The following is a 21,573-nucleotide window of genomic DNA, read 5'->3' on the forward strand; positions in this document are numbered from 1 at the left end:
GCGGAAAAGGAAAATTTCTTCACCGAAAGGGTAGTCAGGCACTGAAACAGGCTGCCCAGGGAAGTGGTTGAGTCACCATCCCTGAAGGTATTTAAGAGACAGGTAGATGTGGTGCTTAGGGCCATGATTTAGTGGTGGACTTGGCAGTGCTAGGTTAAGGGTTGGACTTGATGATCTTAAAGGTCTTTTCCAACATAAACAATTCTATGATTGTGAGAAGTGACCAGTATGTGCAGGGGAACCTCTGAGAAATCAAGTTTTCTTGTTTTCTTCAAACGCTTCCTCCTTGTCTTTAATCATTTCATCCCCATACTAGCTAATTCCCTAAAGTAGAGGAATGCTTACATGCGTCTCTTAATTGGTTATGTGAAAATTTTTGTTCTTAGGCTTTGGAAGAGTAACTCAAAAAAAAAAAGGAAAAGAAAAAAAATTAAAAGCAAACCCAAATGCCTCTAGACAGGAATTTAAACCCTGAGATCTTCTTTTCTTTATCTCTTATGTTTCTCCTCCATTATTCATAGGAGAGGGCTTTAAATCACTTGTACCTAGCTGGCCACAGATTTGTTCTGTCAATTTTAACCCATTTCATATTAAAGATTAATTAGCAAGATCTGAATTTTCTTTAACTGTTGAGGAAGCTTTGGGGAAAATCTTACCGTATGTACATAATTGCAACACACAGACCACAAGAACTTAAATAAGACAGTTAAGGTAGCAATAGGATTCAGCAAACTTACAGACTTTCAAAAGATCCTGATTTTCAGCTGATTTGGGAGGATGATTTCGCTGTTCTGTTTCCTTTCCCAGACACTCTGGAACAGTTTTCTGATAGCGAGCCAAGACTAAGCTAGACAAAGTAGAAGGATGGGCTTTGATCCAGGGTAAATTTTGACCTTACATCTGAAAAGTGTTTCACATATCTTTATTATATTGGATGTTAGTTATAAAGTGTTGGAAATGAATTTTGCAGAGAAATTCTTTCAAAAGCATCTGCAGTGTTCCTTTTCTACTTCTGTGTTGTGGTTCTTCTCTGACTAATAGTGAAATTATGATAGCCTTCATTGCAATTCATTTAGTTTTTATCTGAAAAATAAACCTGAAGGACTCTTCTGCAAAAAAACCCACATCTTTCTCCACCATTTAAGACATTGGTTTTCCTGTGAGAAGGACTTCAGTGAGAAGAATCAGCTAATAGCTTGCCTCTATCTTGTTTGCAGACTTTTTTGAAGGAAAGAGAACAGTTTCATATAATTATACTACAAAAAATAATTGCTGTTGTTTTTTTCAATAATTTGGCCTTGGTTATCATAAATAGGTCTTGGTTATCATAAGTAGTTTTAACAAGTTAAAGCAATTATCTTACTGACAATATGCAATGAGTAATCAAAAGAATGTATTTCAAGTAGGTGGGAAGTTTCCTACTGATTTAGTACACGATTTTATCAGTACTTGCAGTGAGTATTTGACAGAATTTTTAAATTATTTTTACAAATGTTAAACAATATGTAAACAGCTCTTACATAAGAGATTTATTTATAAAAATAGAAATAATATTTTGATTATTTGAAGTACATTTTTTACATTTTCCAGGGTTTGAAAGGGGTTCACTTCCAAAATTGTTTTTGCAGAAAAACAACTTTTTCATTAAACTTTATAGTAGAAGATCTTGATTTAGTGAAAACCCTTCCCCACCCCAACCCCCCCCAAGAAAAAAAATTACATGGAGAGTCCTGGCTAATGTATAAGGTGATTTGTATTTATATGTTTTAATTTAGGGGCCTGCCAGAAGGAAAGTTTGGCTTCCAGACTATTTTGTACTTGAACTGGATATAACAGAATAATTGCACAGACTGAATTTTGTCAATGATGATTAAAGGCATTAAGCTCCAAAGCCTGGATTATTTCTATAGTGTTCATAGACTAAAAGTTAGTAGTCTTTATAAAAAAATCTGATAAACCTGATAGTAAGCTACAAATGTACTGCAAGTACAAGAGAGTTACCCCTGAGTTATTTCCCATTGACTGGCTTATGCTTGTGAATTCACTGAAGCAAAAATATACACTTTGACACAGTCACTTACTGAAGTTCAGCATCTCATAAATGACCTCAATGACTCAATGAATTTGAAGGCATCCACAGCACTTGATGGAGATGTCAGTTATGATTCTCTCTATAAATTCAAGTAATATAGGTCAGAAATCATCGCAGTGTTATGGTATTCTGCAGGACATAGTTTGACTCATAAAGTTATGGAAGTTTAGGCTGATTTTAGAATACCTAGAATATAATATTGTTTTTGTCAAAAGGTTAAAAAACAAAACAAAACCTTTTAGTGAAGAAATGAGTCAGTATGTAATTTCATTATGAGATGGTTAACAGTAAAACACGAAGCAAGAAACGGATGAGCATAAATATGCAATATATTCAGGGACCATCCTGGTCAGAATTTCTAAATCCTTTCAAAATGTCTTGTCAGAGGATTCACAAGCCTTTGCCTGGGAAAATATCTGCTTTCTTCAAATATTGCTGTTGCTTCTGTCAAAATATTCTTAATGAGCTGAAATCTGGCATTAGCTAATAGAGGCATGATCAATGAAGGCTTTGCTTAATTGGGACACGTAGCTGGTAGTTGATTCTCTTATCTGTATTTTCTGAGTACTGATTCTGCATTATTGGAACATTTGATGTTCCATGTGCCAGTTAAGGATACCTGGAAATGGATTTTTGGTTCAATAAGAACCATTTGAGACAAAATATAAGAGGAAAGCTCACATCTGAATGACAGATCTTGTTCCAGCTAGTGTATAGTAATGGCAGGTCATGCACATTCTGGGTTTACACCAGTATGAGTCTAAGTTTTCAGTGAAATTTTCTTGCATGTTGCAAAGGAGACCAGAATCAGTCCCACTATTCCTAGCAATTCTTGCTCTACTCTGCACAAGAGTCCCAGCAGGTGGTTTTCACAGATTAATCCATCTATAACACTGCTTAAATGTTTCCAACTCAAAAATGAGTCTAAACAAGGTGGAAATACCCAGAAAGATTTCATAAATGCTGCAAGTGAGAAGAGTTGGGGGTTGAAGAATGTCAGTCTGGCAGGTTCTTGAATCTAGTTCCCAGCTATTAACATAGTGTAAAGATATATGTTTGTTATATATATAACATATATAAACATATATATTTATATGTTTGTTATATATATAACATATATAAACAAAACTGTTTTAGGGGAAAAGACATCAAAACTGAGATTTGATGTCTCCTTTATTGTTAGCAACTGAGGAAGCTGTAAGTCCTTACCTTTTTAATGACTATTTAATTCATTTCTCTTAGTTCATAACTACCATTTTTGTATACCACTTCTGCATTCTCTGACAATATTGTGAAAATTGAAATTGATGATGGCAATATGTTGGCAACTTGATGTATTGTGTGTTTTCTCATCGTTTCTTAGAGTGGGTATAAGATGTATACCGTTAAGATAATGAGTAAAGAAGGGTCATCTGAAGGAATCTCCTCTCTAGTCCTGCTCAGAGAAGCAAAACAGATAGAAGTTGTCAAAGAGGATGTATGAAGAGCAACGTGGAAAGGCAATGCATTTTCCTTGGCTTTAGCAACACCTGACAGCAAAGGAAAAATTCAAAGACAGTTAAGATGTGCAGAGATTTTACCTACCTGCCTTCTTGATAATATTGCAAACTGGATTTTTCCTGAATTAGTGACAGGAGAATTAATCATATCTATTTAAAGCTGCTAGGAAATATGAAGGCATATAATTTTAAAACATGAGTAACTTCAGATGTAGGGGAGAGAACAATGACTTAGATCCACAGGCAGCAGATCAGCCAGCAAGGAAGCCTTTTTGTGTGGAATTTCAGTTGCAATCATAAAGGCGTCTCCATGAACTCTCACCCCTCTTCCACAGCATTGGGATAGTAAATGGCACTGTCTTCTGCAGTCTATTCTTCTGTGTTCTTTCACCTTTTGCTTTCATGCCATGGCAGTGCAGCAGCTGTCGCCTCCTGCCTCCCCATCAGCCCGCCCTCGGTCGTTCAGCGCTATTCGAGCTCTTCAAAATAGGTCTCGCCCAGGCAGAAAAGAAAACTGGGTTGCAGGCAGACCCAAGTAGGCCAAGTTATTGCATGCTACTGCCTTTGTTTGTTCTGTTCAGCCTCTCCAAGTCTGCTTATTCTTGTCATTAAGCCATACTCTGAGCTGTGATGTTTCAGCAATGTTTGTTCAAGGCTCAGCACCCATTTGGCCCTATAGTCATAAGCTGTCCATCACGACTGCCACAGAAAATAATGTGAATATTTTTAAAAGACATGAAGCTTAGGGGTACAGAAAGGGCTGTCGTATAAAGCATGAATCAGAAGGCACTTTGCTGTGACTGCTTGGCAAAGCGAGCTTTGTGCTAAAATGTTGTGATGAAGCAGAGGTAGTGCTTACTTCTGGCATAGTATTTCCATTTGCAGTTTTTAGATAAAAGTAATGACCAGAGATTTAACAAAGCACATCAAAAGCTGCCCTGTGCTGCCAGCATCACTACCATGTATGACAGCTCCTGGCTTGCAACACCTACCCAGGCACTCTGTGTAGAAATGTTTGTTACCGGTACCACCAGTCAGGCTTCACTTGAAAACATTTGACATTGGTGTAATATGTCCTCCAGTTTGCCACACAGTGACTGTGTAAAGCTGCTCCCTTTCATGCAATCATAAAATAATCCAGGTTCGGAGGGACCTCAGGAGCTCCCTAGGCAACTGGCTGGGTGCCAAAAACCTCCACAGATAGACACTGCATGGACTCACTGGGCAGCCTGATCCACCACCAAGCTGTCCTCATGGGAAGAAGTGTTTCCTCATATCCAGTGGAAAACTCTCGTTTCAAGTACTGACTGTTTTGTCTTGTCCTCCTGCCATGCGCCGCTGGCTCCGTCTTCTCAATAACCTCCTCAGGGACAGAGATAATTTGATATTTATTTTATTTACTTTTTTAAGTCACTTTAAACTCATTGCATGTGTCATTCTGAAAATACTTTTGCTATTGCTGAGTTTAATTTCTTATTATTCGATAGATTATAAGAAGTATGGTTTTGGATAACCATGCATCTTTTTGAAATGGCAAGTTAATGGATTTTTTTTCTGACACTTTGTGTGCTTCACTCTTGGGAAAAAAAAAAAACAACAGCATATATAAGGGGTTTTGAAATTTAAAAATCTATTAGTAAAATTGTGTTTACGTACATGCTTATCTTTAAGCAGGTGTTTGCATCCCTTTGAGCTATGATTTGCACATGTGTTTAAAACCCACCTAAATATATTAATATATAGAGATTGGACTATATATTGCTTTTTGTATGTATCTGTCGGGAGGCCAGGAAGAGGAGTTATGAGAATAAGTAAAACTGTATTCTCAACTACTTTAAGAACTTTCTTTTAACTAGGAACACAATTAGGCTGTATTATTGATGTCATACAATATGTCAGTTGGTAAAGATTTTAATCCCCTTCTTCAATCCTTCTGAAGCAAAGGGATGTGATAAGGCTTGCACTGCGGCAGTCCCAGCAGTTACATACATGTACAAGTTGGCACTTGAGCAACTTGGTTTTGGCAGCTCGCTGCCTACCTGCAGCCACTGCCAAATACACGAAGCAGATCCCTCAACGTGGGTGAGCGCAGGGAGTGCTCTGCTAGACGTTTTGTGGGCTGAGGGCTTAATCGTGTCTTAACACTGCTACTCACATTAGTAGACTGCTATTGCTCAGTATGAACAACTGGATGCATTATCCCTCATGTTGGCAAAAAGCCTCTGGAGGATTAAAGGAAGAGTATAGCTGCTTACAGTCACCATATTTACTTTTCTCTCTCTGCCAATATAGTCTGGTTTTCTCTCTGATCACTTATCCAGCCTAGACTTGAGTGTTGTAGTCATGATGAGCAAACATGCACTTGCTGTGATGGGGACCTGACTGACGGGAATATTATGTGACAAGGTGAGGGGGATGCCAGCGTACCTGTAGAGGCGAGGGACAGCGCACACCAAGCCAGATCTCTGTCTCCAGTTTCCACTGGCTCATGGAGTAGGTAGCGAAAATCAGCAGAACAAGTAATGGGTGCACAAGTATACAGTCCCTTAGTCCTCCACATATCTGGGAGCTTTGAGTGGGGATGGCTTCAAGGGGAACACAGATTGACACAATGCTCTGTGAAGAAGGACACTTCTCTGACTCCCTCTGGCAGTCTCTCTCCTTGTCATCACATACATCCCTGGTCACTGGCTTGTGAGGAGAAGCCAGGTCAAGGAGTTGGAGCTTGGAACAAAAAGAATGCAATGCATAAATACGTAGTCCTGTGCGTGCAGAGCGTTCAGAAACTGTCGTACTTCAGTAGCAACACAGGGTCCCTTGTCACATCTTTCTGCAGCTGACTAAGCCCTTGTCCTTATCCTCCATGCCCTCACCCTCCAGAGCCTTCCGAGGTAGAACACCACATTTCTGTTTCAGTGTATGAAGAAGAAAAGCAAAAAATATTTCACGTTATTAACGATCATTTTCTATGGTTCTCCTGTTACTGCTCACACTGTATTTTTGTAAAAAAATCTATAAAAGCACCCTGGTTAAAACAGCAGCAGTCAAAAAACAGAGATGGCAGTTAATTATAATATTGCTTGACTTACTGTGAGCTTCTGACAATGTAGCCATCAACAATAACTGTCAAATATACTTTGGCAGCTTTGATGTTAGCTTGAGATTTGAGTGGAATGTTCAATACTAGCAAGTGAGTAAGATACAGAATATATAAGCCTCACTTGTGGGAGGAATTCCAGTGACAAGGCTTTGTTGATAATAGCAATGCAAGCTCTGAGATCAAATAAAATATCAGCTGGGAAATTAAGACATTATTATATTAGATGTTAGCCATGCTTAGGATCTTAGCAATAACAACTCTCATCAGCTAAGGAATTACTAAGGCAGAATTAAAGAATGCTATTGCTTTATAAAGCCATAATATTTTTACGTAATAAACCTCTCAGAAACTGTCTTTATGGAGTTACCTATAAAACAATTTAAAGTGCAGTGATTATATGTCTGATCCAATGCCTATTGCACTTAATGGTCTTTGGATTAGTCCCTATATATATGTATATATCTTAAGAAACCGTGATACGCCCTACAATAACTCATGCAGGAAGCTTGTGTCTAAATGTCCTTCCCTCTGCTTCCTCCATTTACCAGCACAAAGTATGGCTGAACCAGGGCCTCAGGAGAGCTGGAAAGCTCAGCTGAGCATGGACTTTGCAGAAATAGAAGGCCATATTACAAGATGAATAAATGCTGAACAGAAGTTTAATTTTGGAAGATTTTTCACGCTTATGGTGGGGGAAAAAAAGATGATAGCAAAGACACTTTTAAACTGTGTTTGGTTATAAGATTTACAATAAAAAATAAGAAAAAGAAAGGAAGATGATAAAATCAGAGAGGGAAGATGAAGAGGTGTGACAAGAAGGAGCCAAAAATTAAGATAGGAAAAAGGGTGAGTCATCATTCTGGAGCAGGATAGTATACCATTCCCCTCCCACTTAAGACTGTCATACAGATTTGTGGAGCTTGCACACTCTGTCAGAGAGCGAGCAAGGGAGTAATACTTTCTGTGGGAAATCTATGGTATGAAAGGTCTCTAGGACCTGGCAAATAATTGATAGCCTACAAGAATATACATGGAAACATAGCCACTGGGGAGGAAAAAAACAAACAAACAAACAAAAAAACCACAAACAAACCAAACAAAAAAACTAAATCCTTCTGGAAATAATGTTATTTGTTTAAAAAAAAATCACTGTATATTTTTAATATTTTCCTATCTTTAAGCTTTTGTGATTTATGCCTTGAAGCTTTTTTCTGTACAATGCAGAAAATGTTGCAAATTTCTTTGTTCAATGGAAGACGGGTAGGTAACGTTCAGACTTTGTAATACATTACAGTTATGTGGATTTTCTTACCTTAATTTCAAATGGTTTCAAAACCATTACATGAGAATGGTCAGCAGTGCTGTCAACGCAAAGGTAGCTGGAACTGTGCAGACTGTCTGCTTCGTTAGTGTTTGTCTGTGAAACAATTATCAGCATCTTGCATGCCCTCCTTGCCTGCTGACTTAGTATGATTGTGTCACCAAGAGTGGTCTGATGGTGAAAGACATCAGTTAAGGGGTTGAATTTGCATCTCTTGGACACGCAGTAGAAGCTGGAGGTACTTGGAGCTGTGATTCTCAGTAAACAGAAGTGACATAAAGAGTAAGACTTGATGGTAGATCATGAAGTTTTAGCTATTAGCTAAGAGGTTTTAGTAACTAAAACACCAGTGGTTTTAGCTGTTAGTTTTAGCTATTAGTTCCGTACTGAGGTACTAGCAAGCATAACAATGGTACTCTGAAGAGGTTTTGCACCACCTAGACTTGCAGAGTACTGTAAAGGTTTAAAAACCACCAGCCATCCCACTGGAATTTTCTTTCAGTGCATTTTTGCAGTTGGCTGCTTTGGTACCACTCCATTGCTATTCATTTTCTGCTGGCTGCATGAGTCGCTGCTGCTGTGCTCCCGCTGCTGTCCCGTCCCTGGTGGATTCCCGGCGCCGCCTGTCATGCCATCCGTCGTGCCAGGAACAGCACTCATACAGCATTGACACTGCGGCTCTCGCATGTGCAATGTGAATACTCACAAAGAAAAAGTGTACAAAGAGAGGATATTAGGCTCTAAAGTTTCTTTCACAGTCAAAGAATGAGGGGGCAAATTGTTCTGCCTCATCATGCTGTTAAGATTTGGATGTTCCTATTCACCAGTGTCTGCTTCCTCTTGCTATTCTCAGTCTCTTTTTCTTTTTCATTTGTGGTAATAAAGACAGAGCTTTCTGTGTCCAGAAACCAGTAGCTGATATACTGCTTATGGGACTAATTGCTGATGGCTGATTGAGTTATAACTAAATTGGATGAGTTTGGCTTGGTGACTGGAGTATCATTGTGGGTCAGTGCCCTTCTGCACCAAACAATAGGAGATGACAAAAAAATAGGTGCTTTGTGGGTTCCCATCCCCCTCCATTTCAGACATGACGTGGTCTTTTGGGGGGAAAGGGGCACCATTTCTTTGAAAATGCCTGCTACTTCCCTGCTCTTTTCTGCTGAGAGCTGTTCGTTTCTTTTCTCAATTGCAACTCAGTTGCAGGAATACCACAGCACGGTATTGCTGTGCATGATTGCATGGCCCATGATTGCACATGGGCCATGATTGCACATGCACATGGGCCCATTGCACATGGCCCATGATTGCACATGGGCCATGTGCAATCCTTACTGCCCAGGAAAAACTTCACTAAGTATTTAGCTTTGTATCTCAAATCTACAAGTTTTCACGTGAGATTAGAGGAAGACTTCATCTCATTTAGGTGTAGCTGGTTTGCCCAGAATTTCACACCATATCATCATGATACTATTTCTTCAGCAACCTGATGCATTTTTAGTAGAAATGCCCTCAACAGTGGTCTAACATAAAATAAAAATGAAATATTCCAGATCTTTTAGTGGGTTCTTTTTCTCTCCACTAGATATCAAGTTTCTCTCCTTTGGGACTGCTGTTCCTTAGGGGGGGCAGCTCTTTAGCCACTCATCCCTTTCACACATCAGCAATAAATGCAGGCAGCCATCAGGCAGGGAGATTACTGTGAGAGGATCACAGTTTTAGACAGCTTTACCCTTTTTATCATAAGGGTTTTTTCAGTGTGCTCATTGTCTAAAATACTGCCATAGATTTTTAGCTGTCAGCCTCTATTAACCAGGTAACTTTTTTTCCCCTATATCCAGACTGGAGGTTGGGGGAGGGAGGAGGAATGGCCTTCGTATTTGTTTTTCTCTTATACTTAGCAAACTCAGGTTAAAACATTTATATTCAGGTTGTATCAAAAATGAATAAGATAAAAGCAAGGTCCATATGTAATTTTTATTCTTATTAGTATATAATAAGAATGTAGTACAAGTTAGCTTACTGGGTGTATTTTTGCAGTAATAGGTCTTAGAGAAACTTAGAATTGCTATAATAAATTCTAAAACTGAATCTTTAAAAAAGGAAAAATTGCGCACGCACACAGACGCCGATGAGACTTAGGTAATGAATTTTGTTGATAGATGACTGACCTTATCCATCTTAGAAACAGAATGAAAGTAGATGAAGTTCATAATAGAATTGGATCATCTTACTCGTAAATTGTCAATACACGAGAACTCCTAACCAGACTTTTTCTTAAAAAGGAAAAAGCTACCTCTCATCCCTTAGCTGCCTGTGGAGCTATTTCAAGCCTAAGATTTAACAAATATATTTCACTGAATGTACTTAACCAAGGCTTTGAAAGTTTGTTAGATTTGAGTTCTGGTTATAGCTGACACAAATTCCCAAGTTCCATACAGATAAAAGGCAAGGATTGTTTCTTAAGAAACCAAAGTTAAAATTAAATTACCTTCAGAATTGTGATCTTGCTGTTTAAAAGTACTTACCAAATTTTCACTTCATTACAACTACCATTTACTAAGAATATGGGCACCTTTGCTTCTTGATTATTGCACTTCAATTATTGTCACCATAGACAACACTAGACATTCTTGTGTAAGGTTAGCCTCTCTTTATTCCTTTTTTTGTAAATAACTCTCCACTGTTTGCCTCATTTTATTTTGTGGGGTTTTTTTAAGGATGGGTTTGATGGCAATAATTTTTCAGGAGATTTTGGTTCATTAATTTTTGCATGAGATTTCACCTTTCACTCACCAACCTAAAATAGCTCATTGAGAGGTCAGGGTTAGAGCACATACCTTTGCATTCCTTTTCATGATGAGTCTATAACATTATACTTAATTCATTGCTTCATTTTTAATATTCCATGCAAAGCTTGGGCTAATGCAACATTAATATGGTAGAATCATGTACTCAAAATAGGTCAGTCTGGTTGAATACTCATCCTTTCCTTTTCTGCCTTCTGTATACACAGAAAATGATCTCACTAGTATTAAATACCAATAGTCAAACAACGTGTAATATCGTGCAATTATAATATATAATGGGCTACATCTATTTCGCTTTGCTTTCATTAAGATCCTTCTGCTGTGGGTGTTCCACAAGTACAAGAAAATGTATTTTGTTAATCTTCATTACAATCAGAATCATTGAACAGTTCTTCCCAAGAGAGAATCACTATCGAAACTATTAAATAAATGCTTTATGAACTTTTGCCAGCCCAAGTCAGCTTGCTCTGATTCCAGTTTGAAATGTGAATCTGTGAAACTAACCTTGACTCTGCCCTTTCTGTAAACGATAGCAGATACAAACTTCCGCTTCTAATTTGTGAACCCAAGTGTTTTGAAGCCCTTTTAAAAGGGAAATTCTACCCAGACAGGCAAGAGCTGAAGGAAGAAAACTCAGTGTCTAATAAAAGTAGCTGAGAATTAGAATAAAACATGGTATTTTATGTGAAGTAATGCATATGCTCTTAAAGATGTTGGAACAGAATTATCTAGGGCAGCTTTATCTATTTTATGTATTTGCATAGATTTCATTCCTTTAGAGGTTAATATGTTTATGTTAAATTTTATTACGTTAATCACTGAAATGGAAGAGGCAATATTATCCTCATGGTTACGGAAAAAACAAGGATCTCGACTTACCTAAGGTCAAAGAAGAAATTTGTGAACTGTGACTTGTAGGATTTCAACTGTTAAATTGTTCTGCCTTAGCACAAGCTACAGCATATGGCAGTCAATCTGTATGGTAGGTTTTTGCAAGTGAAAGAACAGAGAAAACTCTTGGGAGAGTTGGAAGTCTGATGCTGAGGCAATCACAGATTTTGTGGAACACGCAGGCTTTTTTTATTATCTTCATGAATTAAATTTAGAATGCCTTATATAGTTCAGCACTTGTCACACATAAATCTAAGTATATTGAGAAATACACTTTAACTACTCTCTTGCCTTTTAGCTTATGGGAATCCGTATTTTATTGGAAATCTTGACGTTGTGTATGGGGTTTCCACATAGTCCTCCTCTGTTGTATATGGGACCTTGAGGACACAGGACTCTAATAAGAGTGTAAGTGGCAAATGATACTATTGAGGTTCACCTCAGTAGCAAGGTTCTGGCTCTGCAGGACATTCCGATACAATATGGCACGTGAAGAGGTGTGTCAGTAAATGCACAGGCAGGGAATGAACGAAAATGAAAAAAACTGTGTGGCAATGAGGTTACAGCAGAGGTGGCAGTGCCCACTTCGCTGCACCTGCATGGCTTAGTTTTTGCATGGGGACCAAAAGAAAGCCTGTCTTCATGCTGTCTTGTAATTTATTAAGGAAAAGCTGTTTTTGTGTTCTATCCATTAGGCCAGGCTTCCTCTGTTAACTCTTAAATGGCAGGGATTGAGAAAAAGGTGAAGAACATCTCTGAATTTTCTGGTGCAAAATAAGTCATAGAATTATTTTCATAAAGTTTTCATCGGCTTTTTTCGATGGGAGAAAGCACATGGAAAGCAATTATTTGTCATACATACCAATTACAAGATACTGGGCTTTCCATATAGCATATTGTTACTTGCAGCAATGCAGAGCAGATCCATTTAGGGGAGGGGAGTGAGGAAGGTAAGGGAATGCTGAATGCTGTTAGGGTTTGTGGTGCTTTTTGGGCTGGGAGTAAAAACTTCAGCAGAAAAATTAATCTGCATATTTGCTCATGTTTTTTTTCTTTATAGAGCAAAGCTTAAGCAATGCATTCGTATGGTAAATGTTGTAATTTCTCAGTTGGCTCAGTTTGAATATTCAATAATTATTCTCTGTGATGCTTGTGACCATATTGAGATTTTATTCAAGAGCCATTGAAATAAGCACCACAAGGGGGAAAGCTACTATTTTTGTGTTGTTATCATTTTGGTTAGGCCACTTGCACAATGCTGTTCTTCATATTTGAAATACCTTTCAAAGATATTTCAATGAATTCAGAAAATACACAATAGAACTAGAGGATCCAGTGATTATGGCTGGTAATGATACTGTCCTATTTAGATGCTAACAAAGCCTAACAGAATCTGTTTTAATTAACTAAGTTATTTTTTCTCAGTAATATGGTTAGAAACATATGTGGTTGTTTCTCAAGAACCTTGTACCAGTGTTCCTCCTTTTATAATAAAGTCACAAAGAAGAGGCAAGTTTCATCTTATTTACACAACAAAACTACCATATCCTTTAGAAGTAACAAACATGAAAAAAAAAATGTGTCTACCCTACACTTTTTAATCCTCTAAAGACTTATGTGTATGCTTCAGTGGGTCTTTCCACATGCATAAAGCAGACAGATGACAGCCTTTAGGAATAAATTTTAAAGAGCAAGAGAATAAAAAAAAGCAAAACCCTAGTACCTAGAATATGGCAAGTACTTTTTTTCAGTAAGAGACAGATGAAATGTGACTGTGATGTGAGTGCTGGAAGAAACTTTGCTGCTGTGGGTCACCAGTAGCCTTTTTGTGTTTCCTAATGGAAGCAAACGTGTGAGATAAGCTTAGAAAAAGGAGCACTTAAGGCAGGAGAAGTTGACATTCAGTGGGGTGATGTGACAGAGGTGAAGGGAGAAGACAGTTTTGTAGCAGGAATGAAAATAAGAAAGAATCAATAGTATAAATAAAAATGGGCTACACATGTAAGTGCGCACAGTGAATGGGGACTTGTCTATGGGAACCCAACCTTTCAACAGGCTTCATGTCCCATATGAGTTTGTCCTGTGTTTATGTTCTAGGAAGATCTTTCTTTCCATAATTTTTGTTAAACAAAATAGTCTGCATCTAAACAATTTACTGTGTTAGTTTTCAGCACTGTAGTCTGTGGATGTATTTCTGTTGGTATAGGGTATGCGTTTTGTATAATTTGAATGCTTGGTGGAATTCATGTTCTGTAGTCTTAACTCCTCAACTGGATTATCCACGAATATCCATGGCAGTTTATATTTTGTTTTTTAGCTGAAGTATTTTCTTGGCTGCTCATTAAATGAAGAACCCTCTCCTAGAGTGTTTCTTTCAATAGAATGTAATTAAGGTGATTTACTTCACAAGGAATATATGAATATATGTGAATAGACACTTATCATAATTTCAGTCACACTTTAGATTACCTTGGGAAGTAAGTTTATTTCAGTATGTAAATACGTGTGTGCACAGGTTGATGCACATCTTCAACTAAGGAGAAGGAATTTTCAGTTCTTTTCTACATGTTGAACTTCTACAGCTTTCTGTTCTGTGAGAGCAAAAGTGCTTTGCAGTACTCAGCTGTAGCCTTCTGCCTTATTTAAAGGCCCTATTCAGTACACCTTGGCTAGAGAGTCTCTCAGCTGTGCTATATGTGTTTAGAGCAATAGTGAGGTTAAATCAAGGCAACAATGAGGAGACCTTCAAAGTTTACACAGAGAGACAGATTACATTTTCATCGGTAAGAAGGTGGGGTTTTTTTTAAAAGCCAATGTGGAAGATTAGAGAATGGAAAAATGCTTACCTGATTATATTTTAAGATGTTAAAGACAAAAAATGGTGGAGTCCAATACACAAATAAAGATTTAAAGGATCTAAAAAAGTGAACAAAGGTGTCTAAGAAATGGAGTAAGGTTAATCAATAAGTAGTTCTTTAAATATGCACTGTACAAAATAAACAAAAAGGAAAGAAAGCATTGATCAGCATGTGTTAAAAGCTAGTGACAGGGATTAATCTGACTACACAGGAGACTTAAATCTTCACATAGTTGTTTGAGGAAGATAATATTGTCTAGTCTCTGAAGTGCTTTTATCTTGGTAAGACGTATTCTAAAGCATCTTTAACAAGGCAGTGATAGCTATTTGGGACTGACAAAAGACCATAGCTGCATTAAACTCACTGCTTCTCAAAAAAATAACAAAAGAAAAAAAAAAAAAGTGTTTAATGAGGACTTAGGTTGAAAGAAAAGCAAAATTAGGCCTGCTTGCACACATTACTTAAATCAATTTCTTTTATTAAACTTTTTTTTTTTTAATTATATGCAATGTTTGAGTGAAATTTCTGTTCAGAAGTATGTATGTTTTAATTGTCATCTTAGGCAGTAGGTGCTGAAATTGGTATTCAGACAGAATAGATTAACAATTGCTGAACTGAACAATTCTTTAACTATTTGCAGTGTGATCTACCTCAACATAAGAATTCAAAATTTGTAAGATTCGTTCATTGTGTACTGCAGTGGAAATGGAAGGTGGATAATTGTGTTTATACAGGCTAGTAAAAACAAACAAACAAAACAAAAAAAGAAATTAACCCCCCAAACATTTAGTTTGTTGCCAATGAGCACTGACTGTCTACATGCAAATTTTATACATGCCAATAAGGAATGGGCCTAAAGCTCTACTGGAATCAGTTTTACTGCAATATTATCAGGATTTCCTATTGAATTACAACCTTTCCAGATATATTTTAGACATGTAAAAAGTGTAAGTTACTGTATTTGCTTCATTTTATTTTTAAGACAATATTTTAAAAGTACAGCTTTTAGAATTTCAAAATTAAAGGAGATAAAAAAGGCCAACAGGAGCTGAGGACATTTTGCATCTTAGAAATGGCTTCTGAATCACTGGTGTTCTTTGAGTGAGCAAGTAAAGAAGTAATTAAGAAATAAAGGTTTGGTACTTGTAATTTTATTTGAAATAGCTTATGAAAAGGGATTGGGACAAGAGACAAATGACTGTATTTAAGATTCCAGATGTTTAGTAACAGCACTGTGATACTCATTCTTGAGAAATTAATAATTATTACTGATTAGGATACTGCACGCAGTCTTCAGTCATTATAACACCAGATAGTATTTGACTGAAGTTCCATTTAGATGTAGATTTTTTTTTCAGTATTTTTCTAGATTCACCTTGATGTTGTCATACAATATTTTCTTCTTATGAACCTGAGACTTATGAACCTGGAACTTGGAGTTATTGTCACCTACTTGACAAAAGTGTCTCGTATTCATATTGATGGAGGGTCTGCACTGAAGATCTCCAACCTAGAAAGGAAATGTAGGTTTATCAGTGCACAGTGCTTGTACTGTGCTTTGATAATCCTACATGTTGGCTTTCTACCTAAAATATATGAATGAAAATACTGTTTTGTATGTTGCATGTTTGGAGAAACTGATCTTAAAAAATAACAATGTTTAGCATGTTAGCACTTTGGACTAGAGAAGTAGTTGAAATAATTAAAATAAAATATAACACTTAAGGAGCTGTTGATAAATTCAGTGTGTGAAACTCCAGTTGCCTATCAGCTTCTGTCTGCTGTCATGAATGGGTGTTTTCTCTTGTTTTCTTAGCTTTTTTCTTTTTTTTTTTTACTTTCATTCTGTTCCTGTTTTAAAATTAATTAAAAGATTATGAGATTTATTAAGGAAATTTCTTTTAAAAAAATAGACTCCTATGAAAGCAATATCTGGTGCATTGTAGCATAGTAGTCATTGGGTTCCATCCAAGTTGATTGAACTAATTTTTTTACTGTGGTATGTCGTATGTAAGCTTCAAGTACAGGGAATGACATGGGAGTAAGGCATTGTAATCACCATTCAATCAAAAGAAAAAACTTACATTTTTTGGGTAGCTAAAAAAGAACTCTGAATCTTGTGGGACCTTGTGAGAGCTCTGAAGGGTCTTGCCTTAAGCCAGAAAAACTCCATGGCTGTAGGGCTCTTTATCCTGTTGACAGTAGAAGCTTTCTAAAAAAGCTAAAAAACAGCATGTAGGGTAGAGAAAATATTAAACTATCCAGATTTTCATTATTACGTATCTTTCAGTGTGTATTGGAACCATTTTTATAAAACTTTCCTAGGAGGGCACAACTCTAGGAACCTTATCTAGATGAGAGGTTCAGAGAAGCATCCATTCTGTTGAGGAACTGGCCAACCCAGACCTCCAAATCTCGTATTTGTCCATCATTAGTGAAACCATGATGTGCTGAAATCCACTTTTCGCAAGTATTGTTTTCTGATGCTTTCATAATTCTCAATTTTGCTGTTCACAGAGAGCGAAGAAGTGTACCAGCGCCAGGTGCTGTCTATTTCCTGTATCGTCTTTGGCATAGTCGTAGTGGGCATGCTTTGTGCAGCGTTCTACTTCAAAACAAAGTAAGAGCCTTCGTCTAGCGTGTTTGTTATTTAGCTTCTGTCCTTTTTACGGCTTTACAATTCTTCAATTTCTCCCCTGCTTTTGAAGCTGTCATTATCTCTGGACAGGCTAGAACACTTCCCCATGGCCACGCTATCTAAGTCAAAAAAAAAAAAAAAAGTAAACAGGAGTAATATGTGTTCTTGTTTCTATTTTCTGATATCAGGAAAGAAGTGATTGTGTCCTTTCCAGTTCTTTTTTTGATGATAATACTTTTGTGTCTTTTACTATCAGTGCAATAATCACGTTCCTCTTTTGAAAATAAAAGTTTAAACATACCATCTCCTTTTTGTATTTCATTTCATATCCCTGAATGTCCCTTTTGTTTCTGTATACTGAGAACAAAGGTAAAGTTAGAAATGCAGGAGACAAGTTCTCTGGAGATACCTGTAACCTGTAGCTAGTAGTTGTAAACTGCTGACGTAGTTGCATAACTGAGTATCTGTAATGCACAAGCACATTGAACTATCCAAGTAGGGTGGAATCATCTGTACTAAACTATTTTCACTTTCCACTCTATTCTTTATCTTCCCAACTAAACATTATTTTATAATATTTATTGTTATGTGTGTAATTTGAGTTGCAAAAACCTCATAGCAATTACATGACATGCTTGTCAGTGCCACTGTATCTACAAATATGTTCTGTATGGTTGTCATCCCTCATTCCTGTTCCAGCTGGAGCTAATGAGAGAACACATATCAATATAAATAGTACCTGCATGAGGTTAGTCATGAAGGCTAAGCATCAAAAATGTGGACATTTGCACTATTTAAAAGTTTGGATGCTTATCTGAATCCCCCTTTTTAGAATTTATTTTAATGGGTAGGAAATCTGATGAGGAGTACTTTTTATTTAAAAAAATATAAAATGTTTTGACATTCCTATCAGGGGGAAAAAAAAAAAAAAAAGAAGTTGGAAAAGTCACCAGATCTTTTTTTACTTTTTTTCGTTCCCCCAAACTTCAAGGGTAGTTTGTGCATGATTTGAGTGAAGATTTGAGTTCATTCATGTTTCATCAAAACACTCCTACCTGTTCTAATGTCTTGAGAGATTTCATTTAATTGTTCTTTGGACCTGCAGCATGACAGTGATGCTAGCTGGGAGGATGCTGTGGCAGGACAGTTCCTCTCTGCAGACTCCTTGGTTGTATAAATTGTGAGCAGAGACAGCTCTTTTGCCACTGCATTAGAAATACCATTATGCATTTTAGATCTGCAGAAGAAAGAAAGAGAGGATAAGGTGTTCCTGTTCTTCCTGGAAAGGCTTGGGGGGTTTGCTGATGAAGAGAGATTCAGAAAAGGCAGAACGGGATTGTCAGTTGGAAGAACATGCAGTCAACAACTGAGCATAGTGTGAATACAGTGTCCCTCTGTTATTCAGCTGTCCCCCTCTTGATTTTGCACTGTTGTAGGGAGTGGTGGAGAGCTGGGTTGGAACAGCCTTCCAAATACCATGACTTTGATGAGGTTGTGGGGAGAGCTGTGTCTAAAAATAATGAGTAGAAATAACGGTTCAAAAATGAACTCGCAAGACAATAGTGCTTCATATCTCAGCAGGAGGTGGGGGTGTTGGGTTTGGTTTTTTACCTGCATTATAAACATGATAGTTAAGAGTTACTGGGAATAGTTGAAGTGTGCTTATGCCAGATTCTGGAAACTGAAGTTTGAAGAGTAATGAAAAAATGCGCACCTCCAGTTCAGTCAAGAGGTCTTATCAGATATATGAAACACGGTGATGGTAAGATACTAATCACTCCCTAACACCCTGGCTGTGGCTCCATCTGGCAAACTGTCCAAAAAGCAAATAAGAGTGTCTAGACCGAGTTGCATAGAGGGCACATAAAACAGTATTGTGACTGTGACATTGGCCAGTGTCTTAAGGGTGTAAAAAACAACAAATTTAAAGTGCCTCAACCCTTATCATATGTTAGCTTTTACTCAACAGATTTTTAGGAGCTTCCTCATCAGGCAGATGTATCTTGATCATGCTTAAGAGTTATCAAAGCATTCCTCCTGCATGGGGGATAATCCTTGGGTTTAATTTGATATATCAAAAATTTAAAATATTGCTAACAGCTACAGAAAGTCTGAATGGTGCACCCTTTAAGAAAAAAGTTTCCATGAAGACACTGACTTTCTTAGTCTGACAATTGTATAATACCTGCTGCTAGAAATATGCACTTCCCTATGCACCATTAAATTAAAAGTCCTTCTTTAAAATAAATTCAATCTGAGGAAGTTTAGAACTATAATTAAACACTATGCCCTTCCAATTATTCCTTTTAGAGTAATCAAGAAAGTGCTGTAAGTGTTAGCAACAGAGGGAGAGTACAGTAATGGGCTGCTCTTTATGGCTTAGACTTTTATAGATGACTAGTGACTTTATTTCTTGCTGAAGTAACAATACTTTATTGCCGAATATCTCTAAAGTAGAACGCATAAGGCCCGTTTGTTTTGAAGACAAAAATTATAAAATAAATATATTAATTGATGAATAACTTTGAATTATTAATAGTTTCTAGTTTTATAACTGTGCATCCTATAGTTTGGCAACATGAATATACATAAACCTAATATTAATGTTAGGTTGTATGATCATAAAAGGAACTTAATAATTAGATTGTTTCTCTCAATAAATTACCTTCGGGAATCTCAGTTGTAATGTTAAAGATTGCAGCAGTGGAGCTGAATATTCCAGTTTACTTACATGTGTTTATAGATGTAGAAACAACTCTAAACCCAAGTTTTCTAAATAAATCCAAATTAGAGTTCCAAAAATTTGTAATTTGTTTTGTTATTTTCCTGATTAAATTCTAAGAACATTGTATGTATGGGAGAGATTCCCAAAGTCCGATGCTGTGATCAAGTTTCACTGTCATTGTTTAGACTTTATATGAAGTCTCCACTTAAAAACAGTCATCAAAAAAGACTGGATGTTCCATAACCATTATGGAGACCAACATGCAAGTGGCTGGCTTTCCAGTAGGAAATACGGATATATATGCATATTTCCTCAGTGTATGTAATTTAGCTGGTCAGAAAATAATTATTCATACAAACGCTAGAGTTGCTTTTATTAATTTCCCCTGAAATTTTATGAGAAGCTAAAGAGTTCATTTTGACGTTTTACAAATTAAATTATTCAATTTCCTTAGTTTCAAAAATGAGTAGATATCCAAAAATGTTTCTGAAAGAGATGTTTCAGAATCAACCAATTTAATTTGACACTATAATCCTTCAGATTATATATCTATTCGGATTATTCTGATATTAACTTTACAAGTTGTTTTGGCTAAGGAAGAATTTTAAAAGTTTAATAAGTTTTTGTGCTTGAGAAATTATTTCCTCACCCACCTATATTCATAAATCTTACTAATTATGAGCTCCTAGCTATACTCAAAACATGCCACTCATATTTGTAACATGCTTGCAATATAAATTCATTCTTTTTCATTCGCCATGCTGTTTCAAAATAGGATGTAAATAGAAAGCATAAGAGATACTTACGGAGACTAAGATTTATTATAGTTTATGACCTGTATTCAGGAAACATGTTATAACAAATACCTACTTCTGAGCAGGTGCTTACAGCTTGTTCAATTTAAGCAAATGCTTAAATTGTGCAATGCTGAATGAGAACTAAGGGACTCAAAGGCAGAGGAAATCCCACATACTTATTTTAATATATTAAAAATAATATTATTAAAATTCAATACCTGAACTGTGATACTTCTCACTGCTTTCTTTGATATTGAGGGAATTTGTCCTTTCTCACAGTTTCCCCCCTTGATCACTTAAGTAAGTCATTTTCCTCTGGTTTCTTACACTGTCCTGCTCTAGACACAGACTGCACTGAAAGAAGTTAAAATTACTTTTATACTTCAATTGGCGTCAAATTCATTGGCCTGAGTCGAATAAGATGCTATCAAACTTGATGATGTCACAAGGCTTTCAGCAGCAAAATCACCAGAAATTTTTCAAAATGTTGCTGAAGCTTCTTTGCTAAAATTTCAAATTTCAGTATAGAAAGACTGTATTTCCTTTATTTCTTATCGACACTTCCCTGAAATCACTTCCTTCTGAAATTTGGTTCCACAGCAATCGCTGTCCAGAAGCTGCTGGTGGCATAACGAAGTGCTGCTGCTGCTGACAAGTCCCTGACATTACTGGGCAGTTTCCAGGGCCTTTGTAGGTTCACTGCTGGAGATGCATCTGCTGGGGAGGAAAAGGAAGGAGGGAAGGAAGGAAGGAAAGAATTAAAATAGTATTGTGGAGTTATTTCTCATGATCATTTAAAACTGATAGACAATGTAGCTTATCAAAAGAATGGAGACTGATAA

The 21,573-nt window shown here is 36.8% G+C and overlaps 1 protein-coding gene across 1 annotated transcript in view; it reads left to right on the forward strand.

Moving 5' to 3' along the window:
• NRG3 (neuregulin 3) overlaps positions 1–21,573 on the forward strand; it is a gene marked incomplete at both ends in the record, with an annotated part of 418,654 nt that overhangs the window by 372,213 nt on the left and 24,868 nt on the right. The window contains one exon of the mRNA XM_082309742.1: positions 17,089–17,191. Coding sequence (XP_082165868.1) covers positions 17,089–17,191 — 103 coding nt within the window. The remainder of the gene's footprint in view (positions 1–17,088; positions 17,192–21,573) is intronic.

Source organism: Platalea leucorodia (genome assembly GCF_965183815.1).
Source record: "Platalea leucorodia genome assembly, chromosome: 4".
NCBI classification, from domain to species: Eukaryota; Metazoa; Chordata; class Aves; order Pelecaniformes; family Threskiornithidae; genus Platalea; species Platalea leucorodia.